This window comes from Mandrillus leucophaeus, unplaced genomic scaffold (assembly GCF_000951045.1).
Source record: "Mandrillus leucophaeus isolate KB7577 unplaced genomic scaffold, Mleu.le_1.0 Scaffold59, whole genome shotgun sequence".
Lineage (NCBI taxonomy): Eukaryota > Metazoa > Chordata > Mammalia > Primates > Cercopithecidae > Mandrillus > Mandrillus leucophaeus.
The window spans coordinates 2,362,732-2,379,055 of NW_012106363.1; the positions used below are offsets into that span (position 1 = coordinate 2,362,732).

The 16,324-nt window shown below is 40.0% G+C and overlaps 1 protein-coding gene across 1 annotated transcript in view; it reads right to left on the reverse strand.

Annotated features, from left to right (window-relative positions):
- Positions 1 to 2,792: 2,792 nt before the first annotated feature.
- The window catches only part of UTP18 (UTP18 small subunit (SSU) processome component homolog (yeast)), a 46,453-nt gene continuing 32,921 nt past the window's right edge, over positions 2,793 to 16,324 (reverse strand). The window contains exons 9-13 of the mRNA XM_011999224.1: positions 13,559 to 13,682; positions 10,945 to 11,119; positions 5,066 to 5,208; positions 3,731 to 3,769; positions 2,793 to 2,943 (exon numbers count right to left, since the gene is read on the reverse strand). Of these exons, the coding sequence (XP_011854614.1) occupies positions 3,745 to 3,769; positions 5,066 to 5,208; positions 10,945 to 11,119; positions 13,559 to 13,682 (467 nt within the window). The 3' untranslated portion in view covers positions 2,793 to 2,943; positions 3,731 to 3,744. The remainder of the gene's footprint in view (positions 2,944 to 3,730; positions 3,770 to 5,065; positions 5,209 to 10,944; positions 11,120 to 13,558; positions 13,683 to 16,324) is intronic.

Genomic DNA, 16,324 nt, shown 5'->3' on the forward strand with positions numbered 1-16,324 from the left:
GGTGGATCACCTGAGGTCAGGAGTTCGAGACCAGCCTGGCCAACATGGTGAAACCCTGTCTCTACTAAAAATACAAAAATTAGTCAGCCGTGGTGATGGATGCCTGTAATCCCAGCTACTCTGGAGGCTGAGGCAGGAGAATCGCTTGAACCTGGGAGGTGGAGGTTGCAGTGAGCCGAGATCACGACATTGCACTCCAGCCTGGGCAACAAGAGCAAAACTCCATCTCAAAAACAAAAACAAAACAAAAAACTGTCTATCTGTTTGTAAGTTATCTCTATGATCTACAGCATGAATACATTATGTAACAAAAATACTTTTTTTAGACAGAGTGTCACTGTGTTGCCAGGATGGAGTGCAGTGGCACAAACTTGGCTCACTGTAACCTTCGCCTCCCAGGTTCAAGTGATTCTCCTGCCTCAGCCTCCCAAGTAACTGGGAGAAAACTACTTTTTACACAGCATAGAAGTTCTAGTATTTCTTTCCCACAATCTAAAGGGCTGTATCTCATACCCTTAGAGTATGCAAACCCTGCTTTGTGGACCACTGATCTATGTCAAAATGATGGCTTTGGGACCAAGATGTTCAATCTGTTGAAACCTCAGTTTACTTCCCTGTAAAATGACAAATGTTATTTTCCTCACAGAGGAATGAGAATTGTATGAGATTCTATGTATATATTACTGAGGTCAGCACAATTACAGCACCAGGGGGTCGGAAGTGCTATCCACATTCCCACAGCCTACCTTCTCCCCAAGGCTCTTGCTCCAGCCTCCATTTCCTTCAGTTTAAAATAAAAGAATGGAAAACGCTTTGTTTCTTGTGTAATAACTTTGCAGATGCATTTAAGTATCTTCCCAAGTAGCTTAAGAACTCTTCCAAGCTGTGAGTAAGCACCTGACTTCATGGGCATTTGCTTGCCTCCATCCCATCCTCAAACTGGAGGTGCAGATATGCCTACAAACCCTTCAGCTGGTCGGCTTAGAACAGGTTACATATCCTCACCAGAAACACACACATACCCACACACACTTAACGTCCATCTGTAAGGCAAATAACTTTTCACCCGTACTTTGTTTAAACAGAGGAAACGTCTTCGTAAGACTAATCATTATTCGGTTCACTAAATATTAGTGAGGACGAGGGGAGAGATGAATGGGATACATCAAAGATTTCAACTTGTCGATTTATTACTCAAAGTATACCCAAGTACATCCTGTGTGGCTCTGGATGGCAAAATATCACCTCACAGCTCAAGATGGTTTCCCCCAAAAACAGGGACACGAGCCACTTTCATGCTGTCACAGCAACTGCCAAAAGAGCATCTGTAAAGAAGTTCATGGCTATGGATCTCATTTCCTTGAAGAATTAACTTTTCTCTGGTTACAAGGAGACGCAATGAAAGCCTGACTCAAATCTCTAACTTCCACTGAGGGGGGGAAAATTAAACGTTAAAATACAAGACACAGGATTAGTAGCATCTCTGTCTGCAGAACAAATAGCACATCTGTCTACCTTGGAGATTAGAACTGGATTCTTTATTCTGCTCCTAGTAGTGTATAAAAATGATCTAGAGAGTTTAAAAAAGAACAGTTAAAATTTAGACTCTGCTTCCATCATTTTCTGCAGAATAAGTTCCTATAATTGTCACACTTCTGGGAACTGAAAACCACACGCAAAATAAGCACATGTAAGGCTTGGTGTCCATTTCTGAAATGATTTAGCTGAAGCTAAGGACAAGGTGACAGCAAAAAGCTCCAAAAGCCTTGCCTTCATGTGATCCAATGCTGCCCTCTAGCAATGGGAGAGAGAAATAGCACTAACAAGCCCACTGGTTTCAGGAATTTGAGGTTTTAGCATGAATACTATTTACTATGGAAAAAGTTGCTGAGAAAGGAAATAGGGGAAGTGTCTCCACAATTAGATTGCAATAGTCCATCTCAAGATGAAATGTTCTTTTAGAAAGATGCTGGGATAAGTTAATACAACCCACACCTATTGGACTGCTCTACATCCTACGTCCTCTCCAGCTGACCCAGGAGAGCCTTGAAGACACAAAGGGACCTATTACTTCACTGGGCAGAGCTACTTTCTGTTGCTGAAAAAACTCCCTCCTCCGCCCTGACTTCTCTCTTCCATGTTTTAGTAGAGGGTGGGGCTGAAAGCTATTAGACCTAACTTGATACTTCTCATAACACCCGCCCAACCCGTTTAATGCTTCTTAAATGCACAACATAGTGTCAGTTCTTCCTAAGAAATGTAAGGACTGGTCTCAAGCAAGGTTATATTATAAGATAACTATGGAGCCAGCTGTCAACCTTGAAATACAAATTAAACATTTAAGTTGGCATAATGAACACTTATCTCCAGGAAGGGCAGTGGCTGATAATCTGTAGGACAAGACTACCAGGTTTACTATGCCCCCTCTTCAAATAACAATGACAATGATTTGAAGTAATAAGCCCAGAAAAGCCTTTTCATTTCCAAAATCACCTTTCCCAGAAGACTTGGAAGTTCAAACTTCACTACGTGAGATTTCACTGCTCTATATCAAGCCGACTGACCTCCACAGCTCAAGAGACTACCTGTTAGCTGATGCCCTAAAGCAAAGAGAGATCTTTTCAGGAAGGGGGAAACTAGGCATCAGGGTTAGCTGTGAAGTATGAGAAAATCTGCTTATATTTTATTTTTGGCTACAGACAGGTGTTTCCAATTTCTCATGTTTAGTCTTAAATGCATCCAAGTTTGTGTGTGTGTGTGTTGGGGGTAGTGGGAAGAACCAGATACACTTATTTTCAAACAAAAGCTGCCACATGTTTATTAAGACATTACCGGCTCTTAAGCACACTGGCTCTATAAATCATTTTCCATATATTATCACACATTCGGGAAAGTTTCTGAGACGATATATCAAGACAGGCTTATCTTGTGACTCAACTGGACCTGAGGAAAGAACAAAAGAAATTACATACCTGATTTATAGCTGCTGGTCATCAACAAACACGTACTGGCAATGTAATCTTTAGAGACAGGATAGCCAAACTGCTTTCCCCTCCTGGCTAAAGCTTTGCCCAAAATGCCTGTAACTTCAAAAATCCTTTGTCCTAATTAAATATATATATCTGCATTCTCAAAGTCTCTCAACATTCATTAATCTCTGAGGAGACCAAACAGTCAACTGAGATGAAGAGGCCAATTGCAAAGCTCAATCTCAGAACCACTGCATCTCAGACCCGAAAGGACGCTATGAGAAGGGAAGGATGTTCTACGGTTTTAAATATTGGGCAGTAGAACTAATGGCCAGCCCCATTATCTAGCTCTGTGAAACAGGGCAAGTTGCTAATTTCTCAAGAAACATATATATAAGAGGATTTAAGCTCATACAAGCTATAGCTATATTTGAAGACCCATCTCTCTGTGTTATTAAGTCTTTTGTGGATTAAACATGCTCAGTAATTACAATTTTGATGAAAATTATTGAATGCAACATTAGAGATCAGACCTCAGAAGAACCGAGCCAGATTATTGTGATTTGGGATAAGAAATTTCCAAGGAAGGTTCAACTTCAGCTAGACGGTTCCTGATCTACTTCCATCCCACCCCTCTAAATAAAGATGCAGTAACCTAGGGGTAAAGAAACAAAGCTCAGCTAATGTGCTGCTTCCACCAATTGACAGCAATGGATGTAACCTTAAAACCGGCAGAATTTGTAAGAAAAGGGTTTTCTTACTTCAAATAGTCTCTTTAGAAGTCTGAGTAATGGTGCAACCTGGAAAAGTGAAAAATAAATCATCTAAACTTTGTAATTACCCACAGTATTTTCAATTAGATCACACAATGGCATTTAGGAAGATTTTAGCGGGAAAAATATGTAATTACAATCATTCACACCAGGCAGTTAGGTTCAGACTCGTCAATCTGACATTCTGGAGGATTCGAATGCCTCAGATTTTAGATAACATGAGTAAGCTTACTCCAAAGTTTCACATGGGGGTCTATGAAATACCTGATCAGAAATAATCAATAAAAATGTCATCAGTCCATTCCAGTCACTGGTATAGCTAGAAACAGTCTCATTCTACAGAGCAATCCCCTGGTGAAAAATCTAATGGCCTTTGGGTCTTAGAGAAAAGAAAATTTCAGTTATAAAAATACCAAAGGATTTGGAAGAGAAGTGCAATAAGAATCTGCATCCTTTTATAAAATACAACACTGAAATAGAACCACTCCAAATCTGATCTGAAATGAGACTGATGAAATTATCCTGGTATAGCCCATTTTCCTTTCAAAGTAAGTAGAACTTTAAACTACATTATTGTCTGGTATATTCTTCTTTCACAACTATTTCCTCAAAACCAATTTACATTCCTCCTTTTCTTCACTCCTGATTTTAGTTCATTTTGAAAGCAGGAGTTTCCTAAAGCATACAAACATAAACACAGGGTTCTATGTAGCATTCACTAGCAACACAAGGAGCAAGGAAAGAGGGCTGTGATTTACATCACAAGTTTTCTACTGAAAACTCTTTAGTTTGCCCTGAAGATCCACCTTGTCACCTATATCTTCTGGCAATGATGTAATTAGGTTTTGTTTGTTCCTGTTTTATAGCCAAGTATGTCGGGTACAGAAAAGAACCTGGACAGTGCATGTAAGTTTTGGTTATCTTTGTGCTTAACACCCTTATTTACAGCTTACAGCTACAGGGAAAGAAACACCTTTTAAAAAGAAATCAATTAAATCTAGTGGAATAAACTGAATTATTAAATCAGCAAAAGTTAATCTAAACATAAGGCACCAAGAAAGTGGAAATATTATTAAAGTGGCTACTTTTCCTCAATTTGACATTCTCAAAATAGTGCTTTCCAAAAAATATATATATTCCCCTGGTGAACTTTTCTGCTAGTGACATTTTATGGTAGAAAAATACCCAAAGATAATGAAGATGAGAGTAAAGATAAAAAGGCTATAATTTACTAATTGTAGAATTAGGAATATATAGTAACTCTTCATACTGTCACACGTAGTTTATAGGTATCTCTGACTTTTAAACATAAATAATACCTACCTATACATCAGGGCCTTGCCCTTTTCATTCCCCAAGGCAAAGTATCCACTTCTTGGAGAAAAATCCATGGTATGAACATGAGAAATATTCTTCTTTTTAACCACTGGGAAGTTTGAAAATACTGTACAGGAAGGAAGATGAACCTGCAGGAGATAATAAAAAGCTTTAAACTGTAACAACTGGGAGCTTATGTTTCTTAAATTGCAATCTTCGTTCTATCTTTCTGCTGAAACATAAAGCTCATTCTGATTGTAGCACACAAGAAAGTACAGTCTATTACTGCAGCAAAGTATTCCAAAATCAAGTTTGATCTTTCATTTTTTTTATTACTTTATTTTTATAGTTAAGAGACATGACTGCAGTTTTGCTACATGAATTTCTTGCACAGTGGTGAAGTCTGGGCTCTTAAGTGTCACCATCATTCCAATGGTGGACAGGGGTGTCCAATCTTTTGGCCTCCCTGGGCCAAAACGCAAGAAGAATTGTCTTGGGCCACACACAAAATACACTAACACTAACAACAGGTGATGAGCTAAAAAAAAAAAAAAAAAAACTCATGTTTTAAGAAAGTTTACAAATTAGTGTTGGGCCACACTCAAAGCGTCCTGGGCCGTGGGTTGGACAAGCTTGATGTACACTGTACCTATTACATAATTTCTCGTCCCCTATCCCCCTTCCATGCTGTCACCCTTCCAAGTCTCCAATGCCTATTATTCTATCCTCTGTGCCCATGTGTACACATTATGAAATTTTATCTTTAATGTGTTATTAACTGAGAAGAAAAGGAGGAAAGAGAAAAAAGCATCAACACAGCATCTAGCATGATGCCTGAGAGATGCAAATGTTTGTTCAATGAATAGATTAATGAATACACTAAAGCAAACAGCACCCACTCTAGCTTAATGGCCACAGTAAAGAATACTAAAATCTGATCACAGGGAAAAGAGATTTTAAACATGAAGATTCATCTGGTTAGTTAAGTGGTGAAAAAAATGAAACATTATAAAGTCTGATTTTACATAACTGAAACCTAGGCAAAGTCATACCACATATATTCTACTACCATAAAATTGCCATTTTGTACTTTTAATTTTCAACTATTGTATATACTCTTTGCCTTTTACAATTTCTCCTCAAAGAGAGCTGAATCATGAAAATCTAACTCCAAGTGAAACTGTCCTGATTTAGAGAGAGCCAAAAGCTCACCTCAAAGCCAGACCTAAGTATGAGGAGGAACACACACATCTCTTTCTCCAGAATCTACTTCCTAAGTTCAAGAGACAGGTCCTCACCCAATTTGTGGATGAATAAAACCCAGGTGTGGAAGCAGTTACCTTTAGGCCACAATTGTAACAACGCTCACTTTCAGATGTTCTCTTAGCTCTCCGAAAAGATATAGCACCTTGATGTTCAAATACACATAACCCTTACCATTCAGCTATTTACCTGGGCAGTTAGTCATCCTCCACACTTTCGGGTCACACTTTATACCATCAATCAAAGTGATTTTCACAGACAAGTACTGGGTAAAACCCATTGATACATACACCTATTAAACTGCTTTCAGTCAGTCACACACTAGGCCAAATTCTGATACATACTCACCGACCATTTTGTCAAGAAAATACTGTTTACAGTGAATCTCCAAGCCACATTCAATTATTTTCCACTTTGCTGGAAGGCAGGTTCTGCCTGCACAGTACAGCATCAATGTGAAGGCAATGGTGCTAATGAGAAGTGGTCTTGACCCATTAAAGCTAAGTTGGCAGTACCCCAATTTGGTCTTCACTTCTAAAGTTCTTAAATACCACTCTCTATACAGGTTCCTCAAGAAATTACTTTTTTATATTAAGTATATATATTTTTTCAAGCACTTAGTAAAAAAGCAGACTCCTGTTTTATAGAGAGAAGCCACAACATGGATATTGCAAAAATTTATTTACATTTAATTTGGGAAGGCAGATATTATACAAATCTGTGATAAGTACCTTGGTTTAACTGTGTTTCGCTTGTGTTATTGTAAGTTTGTATCCTCCAAGCATGCCCCAACTATGAATAGATGATCCAAAGCATCAGGAAAGCAGATGACCAGGAAAAAAACATTTGCTGCAAGGGCTAAGGACAAAGCTGTCCTACCTCTGCCTTTTGTTCCCACCCTCTTCACCTGATACTACAAAACCATGCCTCAGGCATTCACTCACCAACTTTCCTGGAATGACTTTGAAGTTTGGGGAGCTAGTTTTCTGACTCTTCCTCATCAAAATACACTAGAACCAACCTTTCTATCTGAATTTTTTTTTTTTTTTTTTTTTTTTTTTTTGAGATCAGGTCTCACTCACTGTTGCCCAGGCTGGAGTGCAATGGCGTGATCTCAGCTCACTGCAACCTCTGCCTCTTGGGGGCAAGCAATTCTTCTGTCTCAGCCTCCGGAGTAGCTGGGATTACAGGTGTGGGCCACCACACCCAGCTAATTTTTTTATTTTTAGTAGAAATGGGGTTTCCTCTTGTTGGCCAGGCTAGTCTCAAACTCCTGGCCTCAAGTGATCCTCTCACCTTGGCCTCTCAAAGTGCTGGGATTAAGGTGTGGGCCACCGCACTTGGCCTATTTTTAAATTTTATTTCTGCTACTGACTTGGAATATGGGGGAAAGGAGGTGGATTGTTTACAATGTCCTCCTAAGACATCAATAGTCTCTACCAGCAAGTATCTACACTTCCCCAGTGTAACCTCTCACTGCATTGGTGAATCTTCCCTCAGGCCAAAGATCTCACCTGATTAAAACTACGCTGTGCTCTGACGTCTATTTATAGTCCCTGTTTTAAAAGCTACAATTGAACTATTAATTAGGAAAAATGCTTATAAAGATCCGACTTCTTTAACTCCTGGCCTCAGGTGATCCATCCGCCTCAGCCTCAAAAAGTGCTGGGATTACAGGCGTGAGCCACCGCAGTCAGCTTTCTAATACCATTTCTATCACAACAGTTAAGTATCCAGATATCAAAATTCAACAAGTAAAAGCTCACTCATCCTTGATTTAATGGGTAGAAAGTTCCATGACGTTCTACTACATCCAAAATTGTCGATGTAACAGGAATTTGACTTCTCAGTCTCCTGCTATTCCAACAGCTGAAATTCACAGTGATTTGTAATAGGATGACAAAACTGTCTGAATCATTATAAGGGATTGATTGCATTTAACGATACTAACAATGTTTTACCAAGGCATTATGGAGCTGCTATGCCTGGCTTCTTTCCATTAGATATCATGGTTGACTACCATTTAAAAACTCTGATTTGGCTTTTACTAATGAATTCCTTGTGTGCTTTTGCCACAATAAAAAAATACATAAATGCTGTCATGATCACTGAAGCAAACTATGCAGAACTAACTATTATATGCCTTGCAGAATATATTATGTCAACAACAGATAGATCCCATGGTTTTCTAAAACAATTTACTACCATTAAAGTGATAAAAGGTTAATATTACTAGTACACCACTCCCATTAGGGAGCAGGGATTTTAAAGCTGACTTGAATTAGAACCTTCTCATTTATCAAATGATTCATTCAACAGAGAGGCAATAAAATGCTATGCTGTATTTTTCACTCTTTTTCCAGCAAACCATTTTGTTGTTGTTGTTTTTGAGACAGAGTCTAACTCTGACACCCAGGCTGGAGTGCAGAGGCACGATCTCGGCTCACTGCAACCTCCACCTTCCAGGCTCAAGCGATTCTCCTGCCTCAGCCTCCTGAGTAGCTGGGATTACAGGTGCCCACCACAAAGCCCAGCTAATTTTTGTAATTTTAGTAGAGATGGGGTTTCACCATGTTGGCCAGGCTGATCTTGGATTCCTGACCTCAAGTGATCCACCTGCCTTGGCCTCCCACAGTGCTGGGATTACATGTCTGAGCCACCACGCCCAGCGCAACAAAACATTTCTTAAGGAAATCATACGCAGAATCCCAATATATACCAGAGACAACAATGATACTGCTCTACATGATACAAGTAGGCGCTTAGCCTCCTCCTTGCCCTACATGCCATATAAAGCCCTGTGCAGAATCTAGCGCTCTGTGGAATTCAGCCAGAAAACCAATGAACTGCTAGAAAAAAATGTGGCACCCAAATCACAATTCTGCCCTTTATTAACTGTTTACTTTGGTTAAGTTAATCTCTGAAGAACTGTTATTTGGCTCAAACTTTTTGTAGAACTCTTTGTAAATCTTGTAAACTATATATTCTAATATATATAGTTTATATTAGAAACTGACAAAGCTGAAGGCAGATGCAAGGCTTTTTGCCAAGTGAGCACAACAAAAATAACACACTTTGTAAAGTGTGTACAATCTGGTAGTATACACATAGCAGCAAATGCAATTCTGCTATTCAAAGTTCTATGCCTTCTGTATACCTGGTGCCTTGAGCAAAAAATTAAGTGAATGAGGAAATCGGTTCTGCCTGAAGAGTAGGAAACTTCACAGAGATGGGATGACACTGAAGCTGAGTTCTAAGGTTGGGCAGAAAAGAGTTTCCATAGGCCCGAGGCTGCTATCCTTAGAAAGTTCTGGGCCAGGCCCGGTGGCTCATGCCTATAATCCCAGCACTTTGGGAGCCCGAGGCGGGCAGACCATGAGGTTGGGAGTTTGAGACCAGCCTGACCAACATGGTGAAACCCCGTCTCTACTAAAAAAAAAAAAATACAAAAATTAGCTGGGCGTGGTGGCACACGCCTATAATCCCAGCTACTCAGGAAGCTGAGGCAGAAGAATCACCTGAACCCAGGAGGCGGAGGTTGCAGTAAGCTGAGATCACGCCACTGCACTCCAGCCTGGGCAACAGAGCGAGATTCCGTCTCGGGGGAAAAAAAAAAAGAGAAAGGTCTGTTTACAAGGGTAGCCATCGCATGGTGTTGGAGAACTTGACGAGCACACAGTTCCTCGTCCTGGCATGAAACTTTCCCTGAATGATATGGGTAGCTCACTGTGCCTAAACTGTTTGTACAAACAATGTGGTTTACGCTAAACACCCGGCTTTTCTTCTGGGACTCTAGAATTTTGGTACATGCTAAGCAGAACGGTACAAGATAGGCAGAGGTGGTACCTATATGAACTCCCAATAAAAATCTTCCGCAATGAGTCTCTAATGAGCTTCCCAGGTAGAAAACACTTAACACATGTTGTTACAACTCATTACTGGAGGAATTAAACTGTCCTGTGTGACTCCACTAGAAGAGGACTCTTAGACGGTCTCCTCTGGACTTTACTCCATGTACCCTTTCCCTTTGCTGATTTTGCTTTGTATCCTTTTCACTGCAATACATTTTAGCCATGAGTTCAACGAACATATGCAGAGTCCTGGAAGTTGTCTATAGTTAGCCACCAAACCTGGAGGCGGTCCTGCAGATTCCTGACACAAAGGTTATATTCACAGGTACTATCTAGCTATTTAAATTACAATACTTTTACACAATTTAATTTTCAAGTTCAACTTACTTTCAAAACCCAAGAACTGCCTCCGTTCCATTAAGACAACAGGCCTTAAAAAGGTAGATGAGGAAAGAAAACTGTGAAGGAAGGGTTTGCCTTAATTATAGTCCTTAACATTAACACTATAAGAAACCTCTGAAAACGAGGACCACTTTAGGAATGGTGAGAATGGACAGCAAAGCTTTCCTGAAAGAACTGACATAATCAAATGTGGTGGTTACTGTGCATCCTTCCAACAACCACATCCAAAAGCTACAATACTAGTAATTTCTACATTAAAAGAAGCCACTGTTTTAAAAATAATTCAACACTCTCCTTTCCTGTTACTCTTGCATGTTTTCAACTTAAATTTAACAATTAACAACGATAAAGGAGTAATGAAATATTTACCAATCTGACTGCTTCTTTCATTTTTTCTGAAGCAATTGCCAAGATTTCTGTAGTAGGATTGAAGGTCAGAGAAGTAACACCTGTAACCAAGTTCATTATAGCTTTTATTGGCTTTGGGTTTGTTTCTTGGAGACAAGAATCTTGATTGTATATATTTACCACTCCACAATTGGAACTACAAAGAGAAAAGGGATTAAAGTAGATTAAAAAACAAGTAAAAGGGCTTTCACAACCTAAGTGAATATAGATTTAACCCCACAAACTGGTATTTACAGGAATCATATGTTACAAAGAGTCCAGCTATCACCACTATAGCCACAGATGTCCTATAGAACCTCCAACCAAACAGGTTGAAAACAGAATTCAAATTCTCCCCCTTCTGTTGACTTCTTGAAGGTTAAACTTTACTGACTCTTCTTGCATCCTGTTTCCTTCACAGTCACCTCTTTCTCCACTGATTCTTGTCCTCAGGATTCTATTTCTAACCCACTTCTAGTGTCTCACTCATCTCATTTACTCCCACAGACCACCTAATCACCCACCACATCCAAATCAGTGCCTTTAGTCCTAATTATGCACTGCATTCCTAACGGTTTGTGGGGGTGGCCACATGCATTAATTATCTCTTTTAACACCATCACCCCTCCTCCCTTCCTTCCGCCTCCTTTCAATGACAATTCCACTCCTCTGGTTGCACAGGCCTGGAGCCTGAGAACGTGAATACTTCTCTCCCACTTCTCATCATCTAAGCATTTATCAAATACATTACAAACATCCTTTGCCTATTCCCCTATTGCCACTCCTACTGTCCTGGTGACTCATTACCTGATGCCTGCCTATTGCTGCAGTGACCTCAAGGCTCATCTCCCTGTCCCTTTCTTCCTCTTCTAAAAGCTTAAAGATTTGCTTAAGATTCTTTAAGAATAACTTTAAGATTCTAAAGCCTTAAATGGTCTTTAGAAAAGCACATCAGAAATCAATTACACTGAAGGGCAATTAAAATTAAATGAGTTTAAGCTACTAGTATTAGATTCTTTCCTATATAGGCCCTTCAAAGGTGACTAATAAAAAGTGATACAAAAAACAGAGGGCAAGGGAGACTGGCTTCACAAATTTGAGTGAAGACCATTTTTGTGCAGTTTTTCTTGCCCCACATAGAGGCAAACGCAGGTCTTCTTAAAACTATAGTTTAAACAGCAGTCTTCATTTTAAAGGAGCTTGATTCCCAAACGATCTGCTACTCATGAACTGCTGCCACAGCACACACTACCCTGGCAGACGCTTGGCTTGTGCTGAGATGTCCCTCGCTACAGGCTTGGCACAGGCATGGGTAGGAAAGGAAGGGGTCTTCATCAGGGCACTCCCCCTCCAAGGGATCTGTTACTGTCTTACTGTCTAAGGCAGATGGCCTGGTCTCCAAGCTCCACAGCCTAGTTCTACTTGCCTTTCCTCCCAAACTCCAATTTGCAAATGGTGGTAGGGATATATATACAAGTAGTTTCCCCAGTTTTAACCTGGAAGGAGAGAGTGAACAAAGAGTAGAGAGCATGCTAAGTTTCTGGACAGCAAGACCCCTTGACTTCCCATTCCAGGGAGGATTTGACTGAAATCATTTCATGGCTCAATTGTGTTTGGTCTAAGAAAATCATAAAAGCCTACTTCTTGAAGTTATAGAATTATGGGTGCTAATTAGTGGTTTAGTAAAGTAGCTTAGAATTACTGCAAAGTATCCAATGCCTCATCCTCCCACCCTGCATCTTCAGAATCAAGTAGGAGAACACATCCATCTTTCCCCCAGTGTAATAACCAATTTTTTCAGTAATAGCACAATGTGGTCTAGATAATATTTTTAAAGTTTCTACAATACTATCAAATGGTATTTCCTAGAAACATGTTTTTTATTTATACCCTCAGTTGGATAAAGGAAAAATGCTTTAGGTATCTTAAAGATTTAAACCCAAAGTTAGACTTATCTCCTCATCAATGACAAGAAGCTGAAAATATTACAGGAAAACTTGATGTGACCAAACAGGCATTTTAAATAGGAAAAACTACAATGACATAAGGTAGCGCCAGCATTTTCTTTGCTAAAAAGGCGTTCAACTGCAGTTATAGTAATCCCTCCTTATCTGCAGGGCATATGTTCCAAGACCCCAGTGGATGCCTCAAACTGGATTACTGAACCCTATGTGTACTGCGTTTTCTCCTAAACACACATCTCTGTAAAAAAAGTTTAATTTATAAATTAGGCATAATAACAGACTGACATAACTAACAATAAAACAGAACAATTATAACAATATATATCCTAATAAAATTTACATGAATGTGGTCTCTTGCTCTCAAAATATCTTACGTAGATTTCAGATTGTGATTAACCACAGGTAACTAAAACCACAAACAGTGAAACTGCAGATAAGGGGGGAACTACTGTAATATTATTATTCAACACTGCACAAAGACGATAAAATGAAAAAAGCTCAGCTGGGTTGACCAATTTCCTAATTACTGAATAGTTTATAAAGAGAACTACTCACGCACCATCTAATATATTCAATTCCTTAACATATTCTCATTAGCACAATGCGATTAAGGTTACAAGAATCTCTCTTACCCACAAGCAACATACTGTCCATTCCTAGATGTGGCAATGCTTAATCCATATAAACTGCCTTCATCAACAAATCTGTTAAGGCACTTCCTTGAGTTCACATCCCAAACATAAACTTCTCCATCCCCTGAATAAAAGAGTGAAAAAAATAGTTGTTACTTTTGCTTTAAACTTGAAAGGCAAGTAAACTGGCCACTCTCAGTCCCTCTTAATAGTACAGAAGACTACAAATACAGACCTATTATAACCCTCCTAGTTCTGGAAAACTGGACTAAGAATATTTCTTTTTTCCATTTTTGAGATGCAGTTTTGCTCTTGTCACCCAGGCTGGAGTGTAACTGCTCCATCTTGGCACAATGCAACCTCCTTCTTCTGGGTTCAAGCGATTCTCCTGCCTCAGCCTCCCAAATAGCTGGGATTACAGGTTTGTGCCACCATGCCCAGCTAATTTTTGTATTTTTAGTAGAGACGGGGTTTCACCATGTTGGCCAGGCTGGTCTCGAATTCCTGACCTCAGGTGATCCACCTGCCTTGGCCTCCCAAAGTGCTGCGATTACAGCTGTGAGCCACCATGCCCGGCCTAAGAATATTTCTTGTGTACATTCACATATACAGAAGAAAACTGCATCAGTTAGTCATTAATAGACAATACCTTTACGTTTACATGAAAAAATCACAAGCTGTTGGTTTGAGTTGAACTTTTAGAAAAAGCTTCTAAGTTCCACTCAGATAAATTATTGGAGCAAAAATCTGAGGCAAAACAAAACACCACTCACTAGCATAGCTCTTCCAACATCTATCAACAGGTATTAGAGTACCTCATAGGCAAGATTAGTGATTTACATACCAAACTGTTAATGATGATGGAAGAGGAAGAAGTGAAAAACGAACTGATCCAGAACACAGGAATTTATAATTAAGACACATAATTTATCTATTACCAAGTTATTTAAATGATAAAAAATGCTAAACGCAAGCTTACAAATAAGCACAGATAGTTTACTGAAATGACCATACATCCATCTCAAAAGTGGATCCTCACTATTTTACCTCTTCCTTTTTCTAGTACCTCAATATCCTTCCTTTTAGGATATTGCTCTAAACTTCACCCTTCCAAATGTACTCTTATTCTCCCAACGAGAATTCAGTGAATCTCAGTTTCAACTCCCTAACAAATAAAATGTTCCAGGCTGGAGTAAGGTGCAGGTGAAGCAGCAGTAAAACATATTTGGGAAAACTGAATAGGATCAAATTTTTAAACCTTTGCCTTACATGTTTGCCTGTACATTAATGCTATAATAAAGGAAAGTGTTTAAAAATTAGTCTCTCAATAGACTAAAATGGGAAGAGATCAAAAGCAAGAACATCTAGAAAGCAAGTGCATGAAATGACCATGAATTGATGACTTATGGCAAAAAAGGCAGCAAAGAATCCATGAGATTGCCAGGCATGGTGGCTCATGCCTGTAATCCCAGCACTTTGGGAGGCCGAGGCAGGCAGATCACTTGAGGCCAGGAGTTCGAGACCAACCTGGCCAAAATGGTGAATCACCATCTCTACTAAAAATACAAAAATTAGCTGGGCATGGTGGCACACGCCTGTAATCCCAGCTACCTGGGGAGGCTGAGGCATGAGAATTGCCTGAAGCCAGTAGGCAGAGGATGCAATGAGCCAAGATCACGTCACTGCACTCCAGCCTAGGAGACAGAGCAAGACTCTGTCTCAAAAAAAAAAAAGAATTCATGAGTAAACAAAGACAAAACCTGTAAAGTCAGAAAAAGGTAAACTCTTCAACTCTTTTTATCTCAAAATATTCTTTTCATGTAACAATGTAATGTGAACAGTATGTTACCAATCACATAAACTACTCCATACAGAATAAGAAAAGGGTCTGCACCCAGTGGCTCACACCTATAATCCCAGCACTTTGGGAGGCCAAGGCGGGCGGATCACCTGAGGTCAGTAGTTCGAGACTAGCCTGGCCAACACTGTGAAGCCCCGTCTTACTAAAAATACAAAAATTAGCCGGATGTGGTGATGTGTGCCTGTAATCCCAGCTACCCAGAAGGTTGAGGCAGGAGAATCGCTGGAACCCGGGAGGCAGAGGCTGCAGTGAGCTGAGATCGTGCCACTGCACTCCAGCCTGGGCAACACAAGGCTCAGTCTCAAAAAAAAGAAGTGGCTGGGTGTGGCGGCTCATGCCTGTAATCCTAACACTTTGGGAGGCCGAGACAGGTGGATTGCCTGAGCCCAGGAGTTCGAGACCAGCCTGGGCAACACAGGGAAACCCCGTCTCTACTAAAATACAAAAAATTAGCTGGGCGTGGCGGTATGCACCTGTAATTCCAGCTACTCAGGAGGTTGAGGCAGGAGAACTGCTAGAACCTGGGAGGCAGAGGTTGCAGTGAGCCGAGATCATGCCACTGCACTCCAGCCTGGGCAACAGAGTGAGACTCCATCTCTTAAAAAAAAAAAAAAAGAAGAAGAAAAGGAGGAAGAAGGGGAGAGGGAGGAGGAGAACCATCAAAATTTCAAAATTACCCCTAACTTACCAAGGCACAACTTTTGATTTCTCCTTCCCTGCTTTCTTAGGACCTTATTATAAATTAGACAGCCGTGACCAAATTTGTAAATACATTACATCTGCATCCAATTCATATACCAAATTTCAGTACCTCTATCCTCCCCACCTCTTTTCCCTTCCCCACCTCTTCTCCCCTCCCTGACTCTCTCTCTCCCAGGGCCAAGGGTCATTTCATCAGGAATGTT